Source organism: Taudactylus pleione, unplaced genomic scaffold, assembly GCF_031769625.1.
Source record: "Taudactylus pleione unplaced genomic scaffold, aTauple2 ptg000093l, whole genome shotgun sequence".
Taxonomy (NCBI): Eukaryota; Metazoa; Chordata; class Amphibia; order Anura; family Myobatrachidae; genus Taudactylus; species Taudactylus pleione.
The window spans coordinates 23,274,207-23,291,107 of NW_028284495.1; the positions used below are offsets into that span (position 1 = coordinate 23,274,207).

General features: G+C 42.7%; 1 protein-coding gene across 2 annotated transcripts in view; it reads right to left on the bottom strand.

The window, feature by feature from the left end:
• LAMA3 (laminin subunit alpha 3) overlaps positions 1-16,901 on the bottom strand; it is a 286,414-nt gene that overhangs the window by 95,555 nt on the left and 173,958 nt on the right. For both annotated transcript variants that reach the window (XM_088469607.1, XM_088469608.1), the window contains exons 34-37: positions 14,044-14,248; positions 9,865-10,009; positions 7,500-7,640; positions 268-429 (exon numbers count right to left, since the gene is read on the bottom strand). In XM_088469607.1, the coding sequence (XP_088325733.1) occupies positions 268-429; positions 7,500-7,640; positions 9,865-10,009; positions 14,044-14,248 (653 nt within the window). The remainder of the gene's footprint in view (positions 1-267; positions 430-7,499; positions 7,641-9,864; positions 10,010-14,043; positions 14,249-16,901) is intronic.

Consider the following 16,901-nt stretch of genomic DNA (forward strand, 5'->3'; position numbering starts at 1 on the left):
GCATAATCCAGCAGTCAACAACCAAAAATACAACTCTGTGTTACCAACAGTTTACCAGCACATAATTGCTGAGGCTGATATGTTTTTTGAAGGGTAATTTTTTGCGTCACTATATACAAGAAAATCACAAGCAAACTGTGTATATAGATACAAACGTCTATCATTGTCTCATTTACATTATAATTATATTTTTTTGTGATTGCTAATATGAATAACAAAACAAAACAAAAAGTACTAGTGAAAAAAAGTAATGCAGCATCTTCTTACCCTCTCTCCCAAGTATGACTCTGGTGCCACCCAATGCAGACTGTGAACAGACAGGGGTAATTCCTGCACATCTGCTACAACACTGTTGCTGCCTGGATTGAAAGTGAAATCTACTCTGGTCTCATCTGATGTCTCAAGACTCCAGGACCTCATATCTACAAACTTATCAAAAGAAACATGTTATTATTTATTATATAGATTTGGTAAAATGTACGTTTAAACATAACCTTTAAAAGCAAATAGTTGACAGATATTTTTGTATGGAAAGCAATAGAGCAAATACATTTTTTTTGCTATATTGTTACACTTGTATAGTACTGTTGCTTCTCTCTATTAGGGGTATATTTACTAAAGTATGGGTTTTTAGAAGTGGAGTTGTTGCCCATAGCAACCCTGCTATATTCAGCAGGGCACAGAGACAGTCGGAGGGAGGCCGGCAGCCCAGAACAATAAAGTTTTTTTTGTGCTAGCGCAGCACGTGAGACGTCTTGACATCACGCCGCTTTGTGAAAGAGGAGCTGGGCCCGAGCCGCCAGAAAAGAGGACCAGCAGGCAGCAGGTAAGTGTTGGCTGGGGTGGAGAGGCACGGTATCGGGGTGTGCTGGGAAAACACAGTTTGGGAGGAATGGGTATGTAATACCAGCAGTCGGGATGCCTCCTGTCAAAATACCAACAGCGGCATCCTGATGGTCGGTATCCCGACAGGGGTTGGGTAAGTATACTTGCCCTCCCCCCTTCTCCCCCTAACCCTCCTTTCTTGTGGCCTAACACTAACCCTCCCCGCTCCACACCCTAACCCTCCCTGTTAGTGCCTAAACCTAAGTCTCCCCCCCTGTGTGACTAAACCTAACCCTCCCCCCATAGTACCTAACCCCCCTCAGCGGTGCCTAACCCTAACCCACCCCTAGGGGTGCCTGAACCTAACCCCCCCTGAAATCTAACCCTAACCCCACTATGCTGCCTAAACCTAACACTCCAACAACCCCCCCCCCAGCGGCTAACAGTTAAGATGCCCAGACCTTACCTCGTTCAAAAAATACCGACGCCTATCTTAAGTCCCTTGTCGTGCTTGCACCGTTGGGATTTAGACCAGCAGCATCCTGTCTGCTAACTACATCCTGTCTGGGCGCTGGTTGGTGTTGTTGGAGATGAAGTGGCAAGAATGACATGGAGATGAAGACACAGGGATGGGCTTGAGGTGGAGAGACACAGGGGTTGGGTTTGAGATGGAGAGGCACAGGGACTGGGTTTGAGGAAGAAATACACAGGGGCTGGGATTGAGGCAGATAGGCACAGGGGCTGGTATTGAGGCAGAGAGACACAGGGGCTGGTATTGAGGCAGAGAGACACAGGGGCTGGTATTGAGGCAGGGAGACACAGGGGCTGGTATTGAGGCAGGGAGACACAGGGACTGGGTTTGAGGCAGGGAGACACAGGGGCTGGGGAATAAAGCTGAGAGACACGGGCTAGGGAATGAAGCTGAGAGACACAGGGGCTGGGGAATGAAACTGAGAGACACAGGGGCTGGGGAATGAAACTGAGAGACACAGGGGCTGGGGAATGAAGCTGAGAGACACAGAGGCTGGGGAATGAAGCTGAGAGACACAAGGACTGGTGAATGAAGCTGGGATGCATAGGGGCTGGGGTATGAAGCTGAGAGACACACAGGATGGGGAATGAAGCTGAGAGACACACGGGCAGATGAATGAAGCTGAGAGACACACGGGCTCAGGAATGAAGCTGAAAGAGGGGTGGTGAATGAAGCTGAGAAATATGGGTGTAGAGATGTTGATGCTGAGAGACACAGAGGAGATGAGTGGATGGCTGGAGATGGAGAGACACAGGAGGAAGAGGCTGGAGACACATGGCTGGTGCTAGAGAGATGAGGGTTGAGAGGCTGGTGCAAAATAGACAAGGATGAGGCTGGAGAGATATGGGAGGATAAGGTTGGGAGACACAGCTGGAGATGAAGCTGGAGAGACAGTTGGGGATAAACCAATAGCCGACCAGCATGTACATACTGTGAGGTGATAGGGGGCCCCAAAAACATAAGTGTGCAGGCCCCAATATTTCTGTTGCTGGCCTTGGGTGTGAACATGTGACGAAAGCAAATTTGTGAACTCATCAATCCAGTAGCTGTTTTGACTGTAGTTAAGATACAATGAGCAGAATTACTATCATAATCATTAATGTTTCAAGAGTCACCCTTTAAATTTCAAATACATAAACCACAACAAAGTATTTCCTAATACATAAAAATCTGACTTTCCTGGGATAAGCACAAACTTGAAGGTAACTGTAGTTATATTAGTAGCACAGACACAATGATCTCAGACAGCCTACCAATAATTAGCCAAGTCTGCCCCAAGCCTGTGTTACAAAATAATGAACGTGTATGACTACAATATTGTATAAATGAATGCTGACTTCAGATATCATATGGAGAACTTTTAACTCTTTACATTTTAATTACAAATTATGTAACTAGAACAACTTTTGTTTTAAAACATTAGTGTTGATATTTACGGTACAAACTAATCAGATTCATGTGATGTTTACAATAATGTACCAAGTCTTCAAAAAAGTCTAAATCCTAGCCATGGTCTGCTGTTTAGGTATACAATCGGGAAACCGGCTGCCTTAATACCAACAGCCGGCTTCCCGACTGTCATATCCCGGTGCGCGTGAAATGCCGGGCGTCTAGATGTAGACGCCTGACATTTCCCCGACGCCGGGAGAGCGGCGCCCGGCATCCCGATCGAAGGGATGCCGGGCACCACGAGCGGACAGCCGCGAGGGGGGGAGGGTTAAGTTTAGGGCACCCGGGGGGGGACTTAGGGTTAGGCACCCCCCGGGAGGGTTAGGGTTAGGCTAGAAGGAGGAAGGGTTAGGGTTAGGCACCCCCGAGGGGGACTAATGTTAGGTACCCCCTGGGGAACTTAGATTTAGGCAGAGTGGGGGGGGTTAGTGTTAGACACTTAGAGGGGGGATTAGGGATAGGCACTTGGGGGGGGGGGTTACGGTTAGGCACCCCTAAGGAGGGTTAGGGGTTAGGTTAGTTTATACTTACCTTAACGACGATCGGGATTTCCAGCGCTGTCGGGCTTCCGCTGCCGGGAACTTTGCTTTTGTTGGCCAGGCACTGCCGGGAATACCGATTCCACTGTTTACTACCGAATGTCTTACATAGTGAATGTCATCTGTGTTGTGGTGACTTGGTTTATAGAACGTCACATTTTGGCAACTCTTCTGGACTTCCCATAGATCACTGCTGGATTCTTGACCAGAGATTTATTTTTTGGCTTTTATTTCATGCCAGTTGAAATTGTCTCTAAATATGGAATTGTATAAAAGAAAATATGGAGGGTTCTTTGTCAAAACTTGTTTGATGTGGATCTGTCTTTACATGTTCCTCAATGTGCTGAATCTTAACATCCAAATTGAATTTCCTTTACAGAAGCTTCAATTGTGAATTTAAATTCAATTATGTTGTGTAACAATGTACAAAACATGTTAGAATTTCTGACTTAAATCATAACTGTCACCCACAAAACAGTAAATAATTTTCTCCAATTTGTGCACAAAAATATTTGCATTGTACTTGGAAATTTAGGCCGGCTACACACTTGGCCAAATTCTGAAAGATTTGCCGTATCGGCACGACAAATCGTGCATATCGGCTAGTGTGTACGCGGGTTGTATGTGACATCTTCCAGTTGGCCATGCTGCAATGCCAACTGGAAGATATCGCATGAGTTTAGGTGCCAATCGTGTACTGTGTACGGCCAACCGGATGACCAGACGATAGATTGGTCCAATTTGTCTAGTTGTGAGGTCATATGTTGCCAGTGATTGTTGTAGTGTGTACGGGAGCAGCGATAAATCGTATATGATCAAACAATGTGATATTGTCGTATGCGATATTGGACAGTGTGTACACTCAATATCGCATTTCTGGCCTCAAGGGAAATTGGATTTAAAATCGGTCCAATTACAAGTCGTTCAGGTGTGTACCCACCCTAAATGTAGTAATCAAAATAAAATTGTTTATTTAAGCATGAAAACCTATTACTGAGATTAATGAGGAAAATAACCTTCACATTGGGCAAGTTGGTGTTAAGCAATGCTTCAGCAGAAATATTAATGATGGAACAGTGCGTGTGAAGGAATTATTATTTAATACTAACTCATAGCTGAAATTTTAAAGAAGAAATGTACATTTCTAGGTGTTAAGGTTCTGCACATTAAAAGGCTGATTCTGATTCGCACCCGAAGTGGTTGTATCTGCGGGAGCCTGATTTACCCTTATGCTAATGTAATTATCTTTTCAACTAATGCGAGGATCCGTTCGTGTGTAAGCAGAGAGCAGCGCCGCCCAGTGATTTATGCCCTCATCACTAGTATCTGCACTTGTATCAGCCCCATGCTAGGGGCAAGAGATCCGTCAGAAACTGGCATCCCCTCGCTTGCGTGAGACTCAGAATCGATTTTGATACACACCCACGACACTCCCACAAGCCAGGGTGGTTAACTGCAACAGATCCGGCCAAGTTCCGTCCAGCTCAGAATAGGACGGACATATGCAAAAATGTGTCAATTCGCTTCTGCACTATATGAAAAAACTCACCATTCGCATCAGTGCTACGGCCCTTATTCAGAGATGTGCACTAAAGCTGCTGCGGAATTGTACGCATCAGCTATGCAAAAAGTGCAGCCTTCGGAATTTGTATTGAGACGCCCACCGGCGGCTTTGTAAATTCAAGTGACTGCATATAAAGATGCAGCATCGGACGCAGATCAGTCAATAATCGGGCTTCTGAGTAACCCTAAGGTTGCACAGAATGGCCACGGGAACTGAGATGCCGGAACCATTTTGATACGGGATTGCAGTCGCAGGCTGAGACACACCCCGAAAATGTCTGCATTTAAGACGACCCCTCTGTTGACGCCCTCAAACGGTCCCTGCCTGTCAATCACTTTATGAATACATCCTCTGTGCAAGCAACATCGGAAATGACACTTGCTGCATGTGCGATGTGCCTCAGGCGCATGCGCAGACCACCAATAATCGCTTAACTTTGTAAACATCGCCATTGCGTCCATCTCTGAATCAGGCCCTAAGGGGCATTTAGATACAGCTTGTAGTCAGCTTTAGTTATTCCATAATAAAGGTATCCAAAAGGGACAGTTTGTGTCACATGTAAAACCTGTCTGCACACTAGCTGATACATTAGATGACAGATAAGGCTAGATAAAGGAGTGGGGAATTCAGGAGAAAGTAACAACACAGTACCAAGAAAAACTATAACAATCTGCAAACAAGATGGCGACTACAGAAAGCGTTCCCTTTAGTATACTGTTCTTAGCATCAGCTGTGTTTGCCTACAGGAATGTAGATTTGACATTCTATCTAGAGCATAGGTTGTCAAACTCTTTCCTCAGGACCCTAAATAGTTCATGTTTTCCAGGTCCCCTCACAGGATCACAAGTGAAATAATTAACTCCACCTGTGGACCTTTTAAAATGTCAGTGAGTAATGACTACACCTGTGCACCTGCCAGGTAACCTGAGTACAGAGACTGAGAACCACTGTTCTAGAGGATAAGATATTTTTACATACACCAAAAGCTGACCCTTTCCCATGCTTACATGGACTGCCTTCTGTAATTACATGTAATATAGAAAATGTTCTTCTCAAACAAGAAAAGGTTCTAAAATTGAACAGTATAATAACTGTATAATAATATAACTGTGAATATGTTCCATATTTGTAAGAATGTGCACACAAGCAGAGCTCTTCTGGGCAATATTCTGGAATATTGCAGATATGCATCCAAGATTACAAAAAGAAACATTTTAAACTTCAAAGGTGAGGACAAGACACTTGATATTCCTGCATCAGAATATGTTGTAGCCAATCGCAGTGCAGTGTAAATAAACCACTGACTGGCCCAATGGCTATTTAATAGCTGGGGGTCACTGGAGCTCACCTAATTCCACTGTGCATGCTCCTCCAGACCGGTCTTGTAAAAGAGGGTTTTATTTAACGTTTTGCTACAAAATTAAAGGATGTGGGTTTGTTAATTTCAGGTGTACCCTAGTGCCCGGGTGTACTGCTGGAGCTTGTAATGCCACAATAGTTTATCATATTTTTGCACAAATTATACTGGTACTCAACAAGTATACCAGTAGGGGCCAAGATCAAGCATTTCTGTCTCCTTAATAGTGTACCTGGTGCTGCCTGCCATTACTAGGAGGACCCTTATATTTTTTTGGCATTCTGTAAACAGTACAGGATGCATTGTTATTGAGTGTTCATCATTTCAGCTTGTAATTCCACGTGCAGAGTGTGACAGCACAGGGCAATCCCATGTTAAATGCTGTCTCATGTGGTTTGAATGTGTTACATCTTTTGAAGGGTACCTACTGAAACATATTGGGCTTGATTCTGAGTTGCACGCAAAAACTGGAGGGATGCAGGGGATGGTGCTGGAGAGACACTGTGATGCTGGCTGGAGCGACACCGGGGGGATTGGAGACACTGGGTTGGGGGGGGGGGGCTGGAGAGACAGAAGTGAGCTGGCTAGAGCTGAAGCAACACTGGGGCTGGAGAGACAGGAGGCTGGCTAGAGCTGGAGAAACACTGGGGGCTGGAGAGACAGAAGAGGGCTGGCTAGAGCTGGACTGACACTGGAGGGCTGGAGAGAGACGAGGGCTGGCTAGAGCTGGAGAGATACTGGGGGACTAGAAAGACAGAAGGGGGCTGGCTACAGGTGGAAAGACACTGGGGGGCTGAAGAGACAGAAGGGGGGCACCACTATCTATTTCACCTCTGGCATGAACTTCAGCCCCTGGTTGTAAGGGTTTTCTGAATTTTTTGCACATGAGCAGTTGCAAATAAATGCTTAAAAACGTGACCATCTACATTGCGTGCAGATTGAGCGAGGCTCTGAATCGGGCCCATTGTGTGATTGAGCTATAAGCTTTGTTCAATAAGGAAAATACTTATACTTATGATAATCACACAGAGAAGTGCTAGCAATATACACTACTTTTTAAAACCAGTTGCTTGTGACATTGGACAAAGTTACCTATGTCCCATACACCAAAACCTAGATTGTAAGTTTGATTATGTAGGGTAAGCGTGCCTCAGCTACTCTTATACAGTTCTACATACAATTATATCTGCTATATAAAACATTATTAAACATCAATAATTGTGATCAGATTACCTTTTTTCTGTGTTTATTGGATGACTGGCAGACATTGGTTGCCCCAAAGCAAAAACAAGTGGTACATCCCTTGATGTTAGAAGGGTCAAAATAAAATGATCCTCTGCGGCAAACATCGCACCTTGAGCCATCAATGTTTTCCTTCATGTAGAGAAAGACACAGATTATTATATGTAAGGTTTGTTTTTATTGTAGGTCAATTAATGTTGGCCCATGGATTTAGCTTTGGTTACAGTAATAGAGGTAATAGCATATTCCTCTCTAGCAACCTGTTGCCACTGATAACATTGTAAGTTCTAAACATTGTAAGTTCTAATACATCTATCCTCCGTGCGCTACAAGTTGCGTTAAACATAATGCGTGAGCGCCGCGCAATTCGGTATCACAGAGCCTCTTTGCGTGCGACTTTTTACCTTCAAATGTGTCTTATTTGCAAAGTGATGCACAGGCAGCTTCTGCTGATTAAAATGATATGCAGCATGCCTATATTCTATTGTGCGACTGCAGTTGTATCTGCATGCAAAATGTTATGTTAAAGTGTCAGCGGCTGTGACACTGTAACGTAGCATTTCGCATGCAGATACATGCAAAATCATGTAATCAGTAGAAACTGCTTGTGCATCCGATTCGCAGCGGCTGTGACACTGTAACGTAGCATTTCGCATGCAGATACATGCAAAATCATGTAATCAGTAGAAACTGCTTGTGCATCCGATTCGCATTGTGAATAAGACACATTTGAAGGTAAAAAGTTGCATGAAATTACGCTTGACGCTACTGAGTCACGCCACGGCATGGCCCAACTAGAAGGTCTGTTTAACGCACAAGATAATAAGATGTATGTGGACACATCTGTATGCCAGTAATAATAATAAGTAACTTCATAGAGAGTATAAAGGAGTCTGTAATTGTTTTGTCTTTTCTTATCCTATGTTACATGTTAAATAATCCAACATGAATATTATATGACTACACTAAATTAATAAAAAAGGTTTAACAAGAGTTTTAAGCTACAGATGTAGCCACGCTCATCTATCCTCTATCCATCCCGCAATGTGACACCATAGACGTCAATGGGGTAAACGCCAGCTTCGAGTACTTGCAGCCTGGCGATAGCTGCGCTATGCCGTGGAGCGTATGCATGTGCAGACGCATCGTGGCAGCGATGAGCATGGTTACATCTGTACAGCGGCCTCTTCGCCACCTTATTCAGATGGCGAAAAAGCTGGGAAATACCAGATAGAAGTAGCTTATGTGTATGAAGGTTCTCAGTATGTAAAAAAAAAAAAAAATAGTTGAGAGCCCCTGATACACGTAGTCAATTGTGTAACCTCCATGTAAGGCTATTTCCAGTAGAAGACAGGTAATTCTTATACTCCACTGTTCATGGGGCCTGGATTTATAGAATGGGTAAACATGCCCAGCTTTAAGGCTGCTGAGGATTAGGAACAGCACATATATTAGTTACTTAGTGTATTATCATATGAACATAATAAACATTTATGTATGTGTACACATTTAAACATGTAACAAGGGGCTCAGTCTTGGCTACATTATACATGCATTTATTTTATACAAATCAGATACAGAGTTGGTTGGAAACATGGTAGGTGAGGACTATGCAATGGAAGGGATGTGGGGTGGCACAGAAAAACCAGCCTAGGATGGAAAAACACTGAATGCTGCTCCTGCTGTATCTAAAGTCACATTTGTTTGGCTGATATAAATACCTTGTTAAAGGGGCAGTTTAAAAGAGGAGGGGGCCTGTGTGCCGGCCCCTTGCGGCCCCACCCATTATTATACGCTCCATTTTTCAGGTGATTTCTGCGACGCCAATGCCGGGCTCAGGAGAGGCAAGTCTAATGTATGAGTGCAGGGTGTGCGGTATGGGCCCATGTGCACCACACACCCTGCTCCCATTGTAGATATGCCCATGCATTATTTCATTATTTCTCAGGATTGGACTATAGAATGCACAGCTGAAGGTGGACTACGCCTGCTATACTGAAGACCTGCCACGTCGGTAATATCAAAACATGCTACAGTAGTGTCCATTAATGGTGCACACTTTATACCAGAGTAGACACCATTCTTATCTAGTTACTTAATGCTTTGGAACATTTATTTGCATTGGGTATCTTTTACCACAAGGTTGGTTTACCTTATCTTGTTATTGTATGCCTATTAAATATATTGGCAAGATAGAACTACTACAGTTTAGAATAAGTACATGATATCTGGAAATACACAAGATATGTATGCTTGATAATTCCTGTATCATAGATCGTTCTAACAAAAACAGCTTAATTTGTACACAGTGTGTCATTTTACGGTTTCTGCACAAAACTTTGCCCTGTTACAGTACCTTGCACAGGCAGACCCCAGTGTGATGGCTGCAGATCTGAGGTTCTGTCCCATGAGAGTCGCAGTCACAGGGAATACAGTCCGGAAAGTGGAAGAAGCCTGGGGCGCAGCGGTCACACTGCCTGCCGGTTATTCTGGGCTTACATCTGAAAGGTAAAGGCAGCAGTATACCAGTCTCCTATTTTTTTTTTTTTATTGTATCAAAACATTTTAAAACATTTTCTTAATTCACAAAATTCCTTTCCAAGGGTCATAATACTGCAATATATGTAAAATAAAGTGAAAGGAGATACAGTCAGGTGCATAAATATTGGGACATTGACAGAATTCTCATATTTTGGCCTCTATTCACCACCACAATGGCTTTGAAATGAAACAAACAACATGTGCTTTAACTGCAGACTTTCAGATTTAATTTGAGGGTAATTACATCCAAATCAGGTGAACGGTGTAGGAATTACAACGGTTTCTATATGTGCCTCCAACTTTTTAAGGGGCCAAAAGTAATGGGACAAACTAAACAATCCTAAATCTAACTTTCACTTTTTAATACTTTGTTGCAAATCCTTTGCAGGCAATTACAGCCTGAAGTCTGGAACATCACCAGACGCTGGGTTTCATCCCTGGTGATGCTCTGCCAGGCCTCTACTGCAAATGTCTTCAGTTCCTGCTTGTTCTTGGGGCATTTTCCCTTCAGTTTTGTCTTCATCAAGTGAAATGCATGCTCAATCGGATTCAGGTCAGGGGATTGACTTGGCCCATTGCATAACATTCCACTTCTTAGCCTTAAAAAACTCTTTGGGGTTCAGTCCCTTGTTTCCCCCTGGGTCCTCCACTAAGATAGCATATTCGTGGTCTAAAATAGGCCTTAAGTTCCCTGTAGACTTCTCCACACAGGGCCGATGGTTGTCTTTATCAGAACTTCAACTACAATGCCCGTCTCAAGTTCTTAGTCCCTTTGAATTTTTTCAAGTCAGCCATTTTTTGCGCTCCCTATCCTCTGTATCGGTACTTAGAGATCTTATGCCCTTTGAACACCTTTGTAAATATTGTCCCCTAACCAAAGGATTAATCTCGCAACTTTACTCTATTTTCCTTGATGTAATCCTTCCCTCCCAAGATTTCATGAGGACGAATGGGAGAGAGATCTAGGCCCTCCTCCAGATGAGGACACATGGGAAGAGGTCCGTCTATTGCTAAATGCTCCATCTCTACTAAAATTAAAGAAACCTCATATAAAATCTACTATCGATGGTACTATACCCCTGTGAGACTCCTTCCACGTCCCCTAACTGCTGGTGGGGCTGCAGCCATAGAGGCGCTATGCTACACATCTGGTGGACATGTCCAAATATTATCCCCTTCTGGGACTTGGTTCATGATCTTTTGAACTCTCTCTTGGAATCCCCAGTAACAAAGGACCCCTGGGTATTTTTTTTATGCTGCTCTCCTCCAGCCCTTGATAAATTTTCAAGAAAATTACTTATGCATATTCTTTCGGCGGCCAAATCCCTGATTGCCCTTAATTGGAAAACCACCTCCCCACCATCTCTCTCTGCGCTTAAACATCAGATCTGGCATGTAGCCGCTATGGAAGAGATAACCTACTATCTCCATGATAGAGGCCATATCTTTGCCCAAGTATGGGCTCCCTGGCTCTTAGCTGAGCATAGACCTCCATCTCCCTCTCCCTCTGAGTGCTAATCGCCTGCGGAGACCCATGGGTGCTAAGTGCTGACTTCCTCACCTCAATTTATTCTTCCTATCGCTATTAATTTCTCTTCAATCTGTAATTTTTTATTTTATTCTTTGTTGTCATTTTTCCCTTCCTTCCCCCCCTCCTTTTTCTCTTTCCATCCCTCCACTTATTCCCCCCATAACCTTTGTTCTAGGATTGTTGTTGTTTTTCTAAATTTTTATTTGTACTAATAATTTGGTCACCAATTTATGTCCGATGTTACTATTTATTTAGATTGTTTTATATTCTGATCTTTATTTTAAATTGATTACGCAAATATGTCTGATATTGATGTTATTTATTGTTTTACTGTCGGTGACACGTTTCTGATGTTTATTTTTCTTGTTTTCCGGTTATGACTGGCCATCCAAAATAAAGATTTTGAAAAAAAAACAAACTTTGGTTGCTTTTGCAGTATGCTTCGGGTCATTGTCCATCTGCGCTGTGACGCGCCATCCAATGAGTTCTGAAGCATTTGACTGAATATGAGCATATAATATTGCCCGAAACACTTCAGAATTCATTCTGCTGCTTTTGTCAGCAGTCACATCATCAATAAATACAAGGGAACCAGTTCCATTGGCAGCCATACATGCCCACTCCATGACACTACCACCACCATGCTTCACTGATGAGGTGGTATGTTTTGGATCATGAGCAGTTCCTTTCCTTCTCCATACTCTTCTCTTCCCATCACTCTGGTACAAATTGATCTTTGTCTCATCTTTCCATAGGATGTTGTTCCAGAACTGTAATGGCTTTTTTAGATGTTGTTTGGCAAACTAATCTGGTCTTCCTGCTTTTAAGGCTCACCAATGGTTTACATCTTGTGGTGAACCCTCTATATTCACTCTTGTGAAATCTTCTCTTGATTGTTGACTTTGACACATATACACCTACCTCTTGGAGAGTGTTCTTGATTTGGCCAACTGTTGTGAAGGGGTTTTTCTTCACCAGGGAAATAATTCTTCTGTCATCCACTACAGTTGTTTTCCGTGGTCTTCCGGGTCTTTTGGTGTTGCTGAGCTCTCTGGTGCGTTCTTTCTTTTTAAGAATGTTCCAAATAGTTGATTTGGCCACACCTAATGTTTTTGCTATCTCTCTGATGGGTTTGTTTTGATTTTTCAGCCTAATGATGGCTTGCTTCACTGATAGTGACTGCTCTTTGGATCTCATATTGAGAGTCGACAGCAACTGATTCCAAATGCAAATGTCACACCTAGAATCAACTCTAGACCTTTTACCTGCTTAATTGATAATGAAATAACGAGGGAATAGCCCACACCTGTCCATGAAATAGCTTTTCAGTTGATAGTCCCATTACTTTTGGCCTATTAAAAAGTGGGAGGCACATATAGAAACCGTTGTAATTCCTACACCGTTCACCCGATTTGGATGTAATTACCCTCAAATTAAATCTGAAAGTCTGCAGTTAAAGCACATCTTGCTTGTTTCATTTAAAAGCCATTGTGGTGGTGAATAGAGGCCAAAATATGAAAATTCTGTCAATGTCCCAATAATTATGCACCTGACTGTATCTGGTGGGAAAAAGAACAAGGCACTAACAATATCTATAAGGGGTCTGTTTGCTGGGTGCCGCTGATCTATAAACAGGCAATTGAATTAAAATACTGAACTGACAGAATAGAATAAAATACATACAGTCACTTTACTTCAGAATAAGCATATCAGTAGCACATAACAATTCTTAAACATTCAACAACATATATTGTTCATGAGTAAATATATTTCCAGTATTCACTATTTCATATGATTTATAATATTTTCTGTATATGCTGATGTACTAGTCCCATTGGCATTTATATAGGATATCCACTTGATGTATATAATAGTGTATTTCCAGACACAGGGTGGCTGTATATACCCAATAATGGATAGTGTAATATAACTGCACAATCTGGCAATATGTCACTACTGTATATTGATCCCTTTAGTAATTTGTCTATAATGTCTCATTATTCTATGTGGGGAGTGACCCTTTCCTTGACCCATCACCTAGGAGTTCTATTGGCCTATGTGATTTACTCTCACCAATATGAATAAGAGAAGCCAGCTCAACAGTAAAGACTAATTAACCTTGACAAGGATACCTAAGGTTCATGTGGAAAGGGTGGTTGTCTGATCTTCCTGCCTAAGTAAAGCACAGCACAGTCTATCCAATAATAAGGAAGCACAGGCCTGGGCCTGTAGACAACATAAATACAAATTTGTGCTATTATAAAAAGAGAGATTGCTGTGTGCATAATTATTGGAGGAGCAATGTGTAGTAGCCACCATATTAGCGTAGCATTGCGTGTATACTGCACCTCTAAACTGGCATATCAGACATTAACAACAGTAAGCTATAAATAATCATACAAATGCATATTAAAATATGGGAAATATTGCATGGTGTAACTTGTATAATGTGAAGTGACTGACCTGCACTGACCACTTGTTCCATCGCACTCAGGACGGGATGGCTGTATTACACCTGTGGTTGAACAGTTGCATCCTTCACATCCCAAGAGCGGGTGGTAGCCGAACGTATGTGGTTTGCATACTTCACATATAGGCTTAACCGTCTGAGGTGGACAGATGCATCTGCCGGTAACTTCATCACACAGGCCACGACCACAAATACATGCTAAATGATCAAATACACAAACACCGTTATTTGCCTGTGCACAAAATACATTGCAGCTGCTGGAAACACAAGTATTTGAGAAATCTGTTATCCTACATGACAACAACAAAAAGATGGAAACCTCTTAGAACATGAGGGACACCAATTATATTGAAAGCAGTGGCTTCCACACAGGTGTGGTACACGCCTTAATTAGACAAGTAACATCCCAGTATGGTCAAGGTCATGTATACTGCAATGGTTGTCTTTTATTCTGGTTAGCAAGGCAGGAATAGGAGAACCCATTGACCCTTATAGAGATGCGTTTATTGGGGCACATTTGGCAGGAGCTGCAGTGCCCAAGGCTGATGTTTCATAAGCAACATGGTCTAAGATGGGGTAAGTATATGACTATGAAGAATAAAACATTATCAGCACATGGCAATAGTGGACAGACAGATGGCATAATCTAGAATCCTGATATGTGTGCATTAACTCTACCTGCAGGCAAGAGACTGACTAACTGCAAATTTCAGCCTGCTGTATACTTTTGACAATTTTCTCAAAAACAATTCCATGGAGCAGCTTTCATTAGTCAGACCACAGTGCATAAATGGCTTATCACCTAGCAATGCATGTTTGTGACTTTAGTGTAAAGAGCACAAGTAATGGATCACCAAGCAGTGGAGGAAGGAGATATGATCAGATGGCTCATCCTTCACCATGTTCTTGACAATAGGATGGGAGCTTTGCAGCACCAACCTAAGGAACTCTACATCCCCCCTAGGTGCTTGTTTTCAACAGTGAATGGTTCTGGTGGATCTCTTGTGGGTGCATTATTGTGGTGTGGTGTGGTTTTAGTGCAGTCATTCCCATGGTAATCACTTCTTATTGTTACTGAGTGATTGACTTCATTCCACTTTACAGCAGTTCTGTCTCATGGGAGAGGTGTCTGTCTCCCAGGATGACATTTTCCCTATGTGGCTGCACAACTGTTTGATGAGCATGACATTGCTGTTATACTAATGCTATGGCTTCCTCAGTTACCAGACCTGAACCCAAATGAACACTTTAGGTATATTCTGCAACAACTCCATAGACAGTATTTTGCACTATTATCAACCAGGTTCCAGTTGTATTATTGAGGAATAATGGTGCTGCATCCCTCCTACACATTCACTGAATGTGATAATACAACGTTCTATTGGTGTTCATATACTATACAGGGTCATGAGTCTTAAAACAAATGGTTTTATATAAAAATATGGACCAGGCTACATGTATAAAGGCATATTTTAATATGTCCTCCCTCTGTACTATAAGACACAGCATAGTGGAGAGACATACTTACAGTATCTTGAGATCACTGTTTGTATGGAGAAATGCCAATGCAGCACTCATGTGTGCCTTACCAATATGAAGGAAATAGGAGAAGGGAAACATAGAACTTACTTTAGCATCCCATGATCCCTGTTCCACCATCTACTTTGGTAAGGTGCGCGTGTGCACTGTTCCTTTGTCTCTCCATAGAGATGAATGACTGTTATGTACTTATCCTTCTCCCCTCTCATTACACTCCATTAATTAGATATTTCTCTAGATATTATTTATTTTTTATTATCAGTTACTTATATAGCGCCAGCATATTCTGTTGCGCTTTACAAATAGGGACAAGCAGTAATAGAATTGGGTAATAACAGATATTGTTACCTTCTTGTGTCATAAGAAGGTAAGCATATAAGCCAGGGGTGGGCAATAAGCGGCTCTCCAGCTGTTGTTGAACTACAAATCCCAGCATGCCTTGCAACAGTTTTAGCATGGCCAAATAGCAAAACTATTGCACGGCATGCTGGGATATGTAGTTCTACAACAGCTGAGGGGGCTGCTAATTGCCACAAGAAGGTTACGGCCCCTGCTAGATTACCCCTTAGATAGCAAGGAGTAGGGCAGAGTAAGGTACGAGACTGATGTTCAATATCACTGGAGAGTATCACTGGAGAGCATCACTGAAGAATATCACTGGAGAGTATCGGTAGGGACCAATGTAGTGAATAAGTGGAGTGTATCACTGGAGAATATCTGTAAAGACCGATGTAAGTATCACTGGAGAATGTCACTGGAGTATATCGGTAAAAACCAATGTTGAATGTCACTGGAGCGTTGTCCCTGAAGAATATCGGTAAAGACCGATGTGAGTTTCACTGGAGGATATCAGTAAAGACCAATGTTGAATGTCACTGGAGAGTATCACTGGAGAATATCTGTAGTGAACAGGAAGAGCACCACTGGAGATATAACCACGTGGAGCCTGGAACAGCGGTCTGATGCAACAGCAACTAGAAGTAGAGAAGTTGTTCAGGCAACTTTCTGTTTGCCAGAGTCCTGCTTTATACCCTAAGGTAGCTTGCTATAGGCAAACAAAGTTAAAGTCAGCCAACTGACAGCAGAAATTTCCTTAGTGAAAAGTCCGGTCAGATGACTGAAAGCGGGAACCTCACAAGAGGAACACTGGAGACCTCAACCCATGGAGAGAATAGACAATGCGGCCACCCACCGCTGTATCTGACTTCGCGGCTGATCAGAGGAAGCCGGCTCCGCAGTAAGTCACGGCTGATCCTAAGCCGGCTCCGCAGTAAGTCACGGCTGATCCTAAACCGGATTCTGACAATGAGAG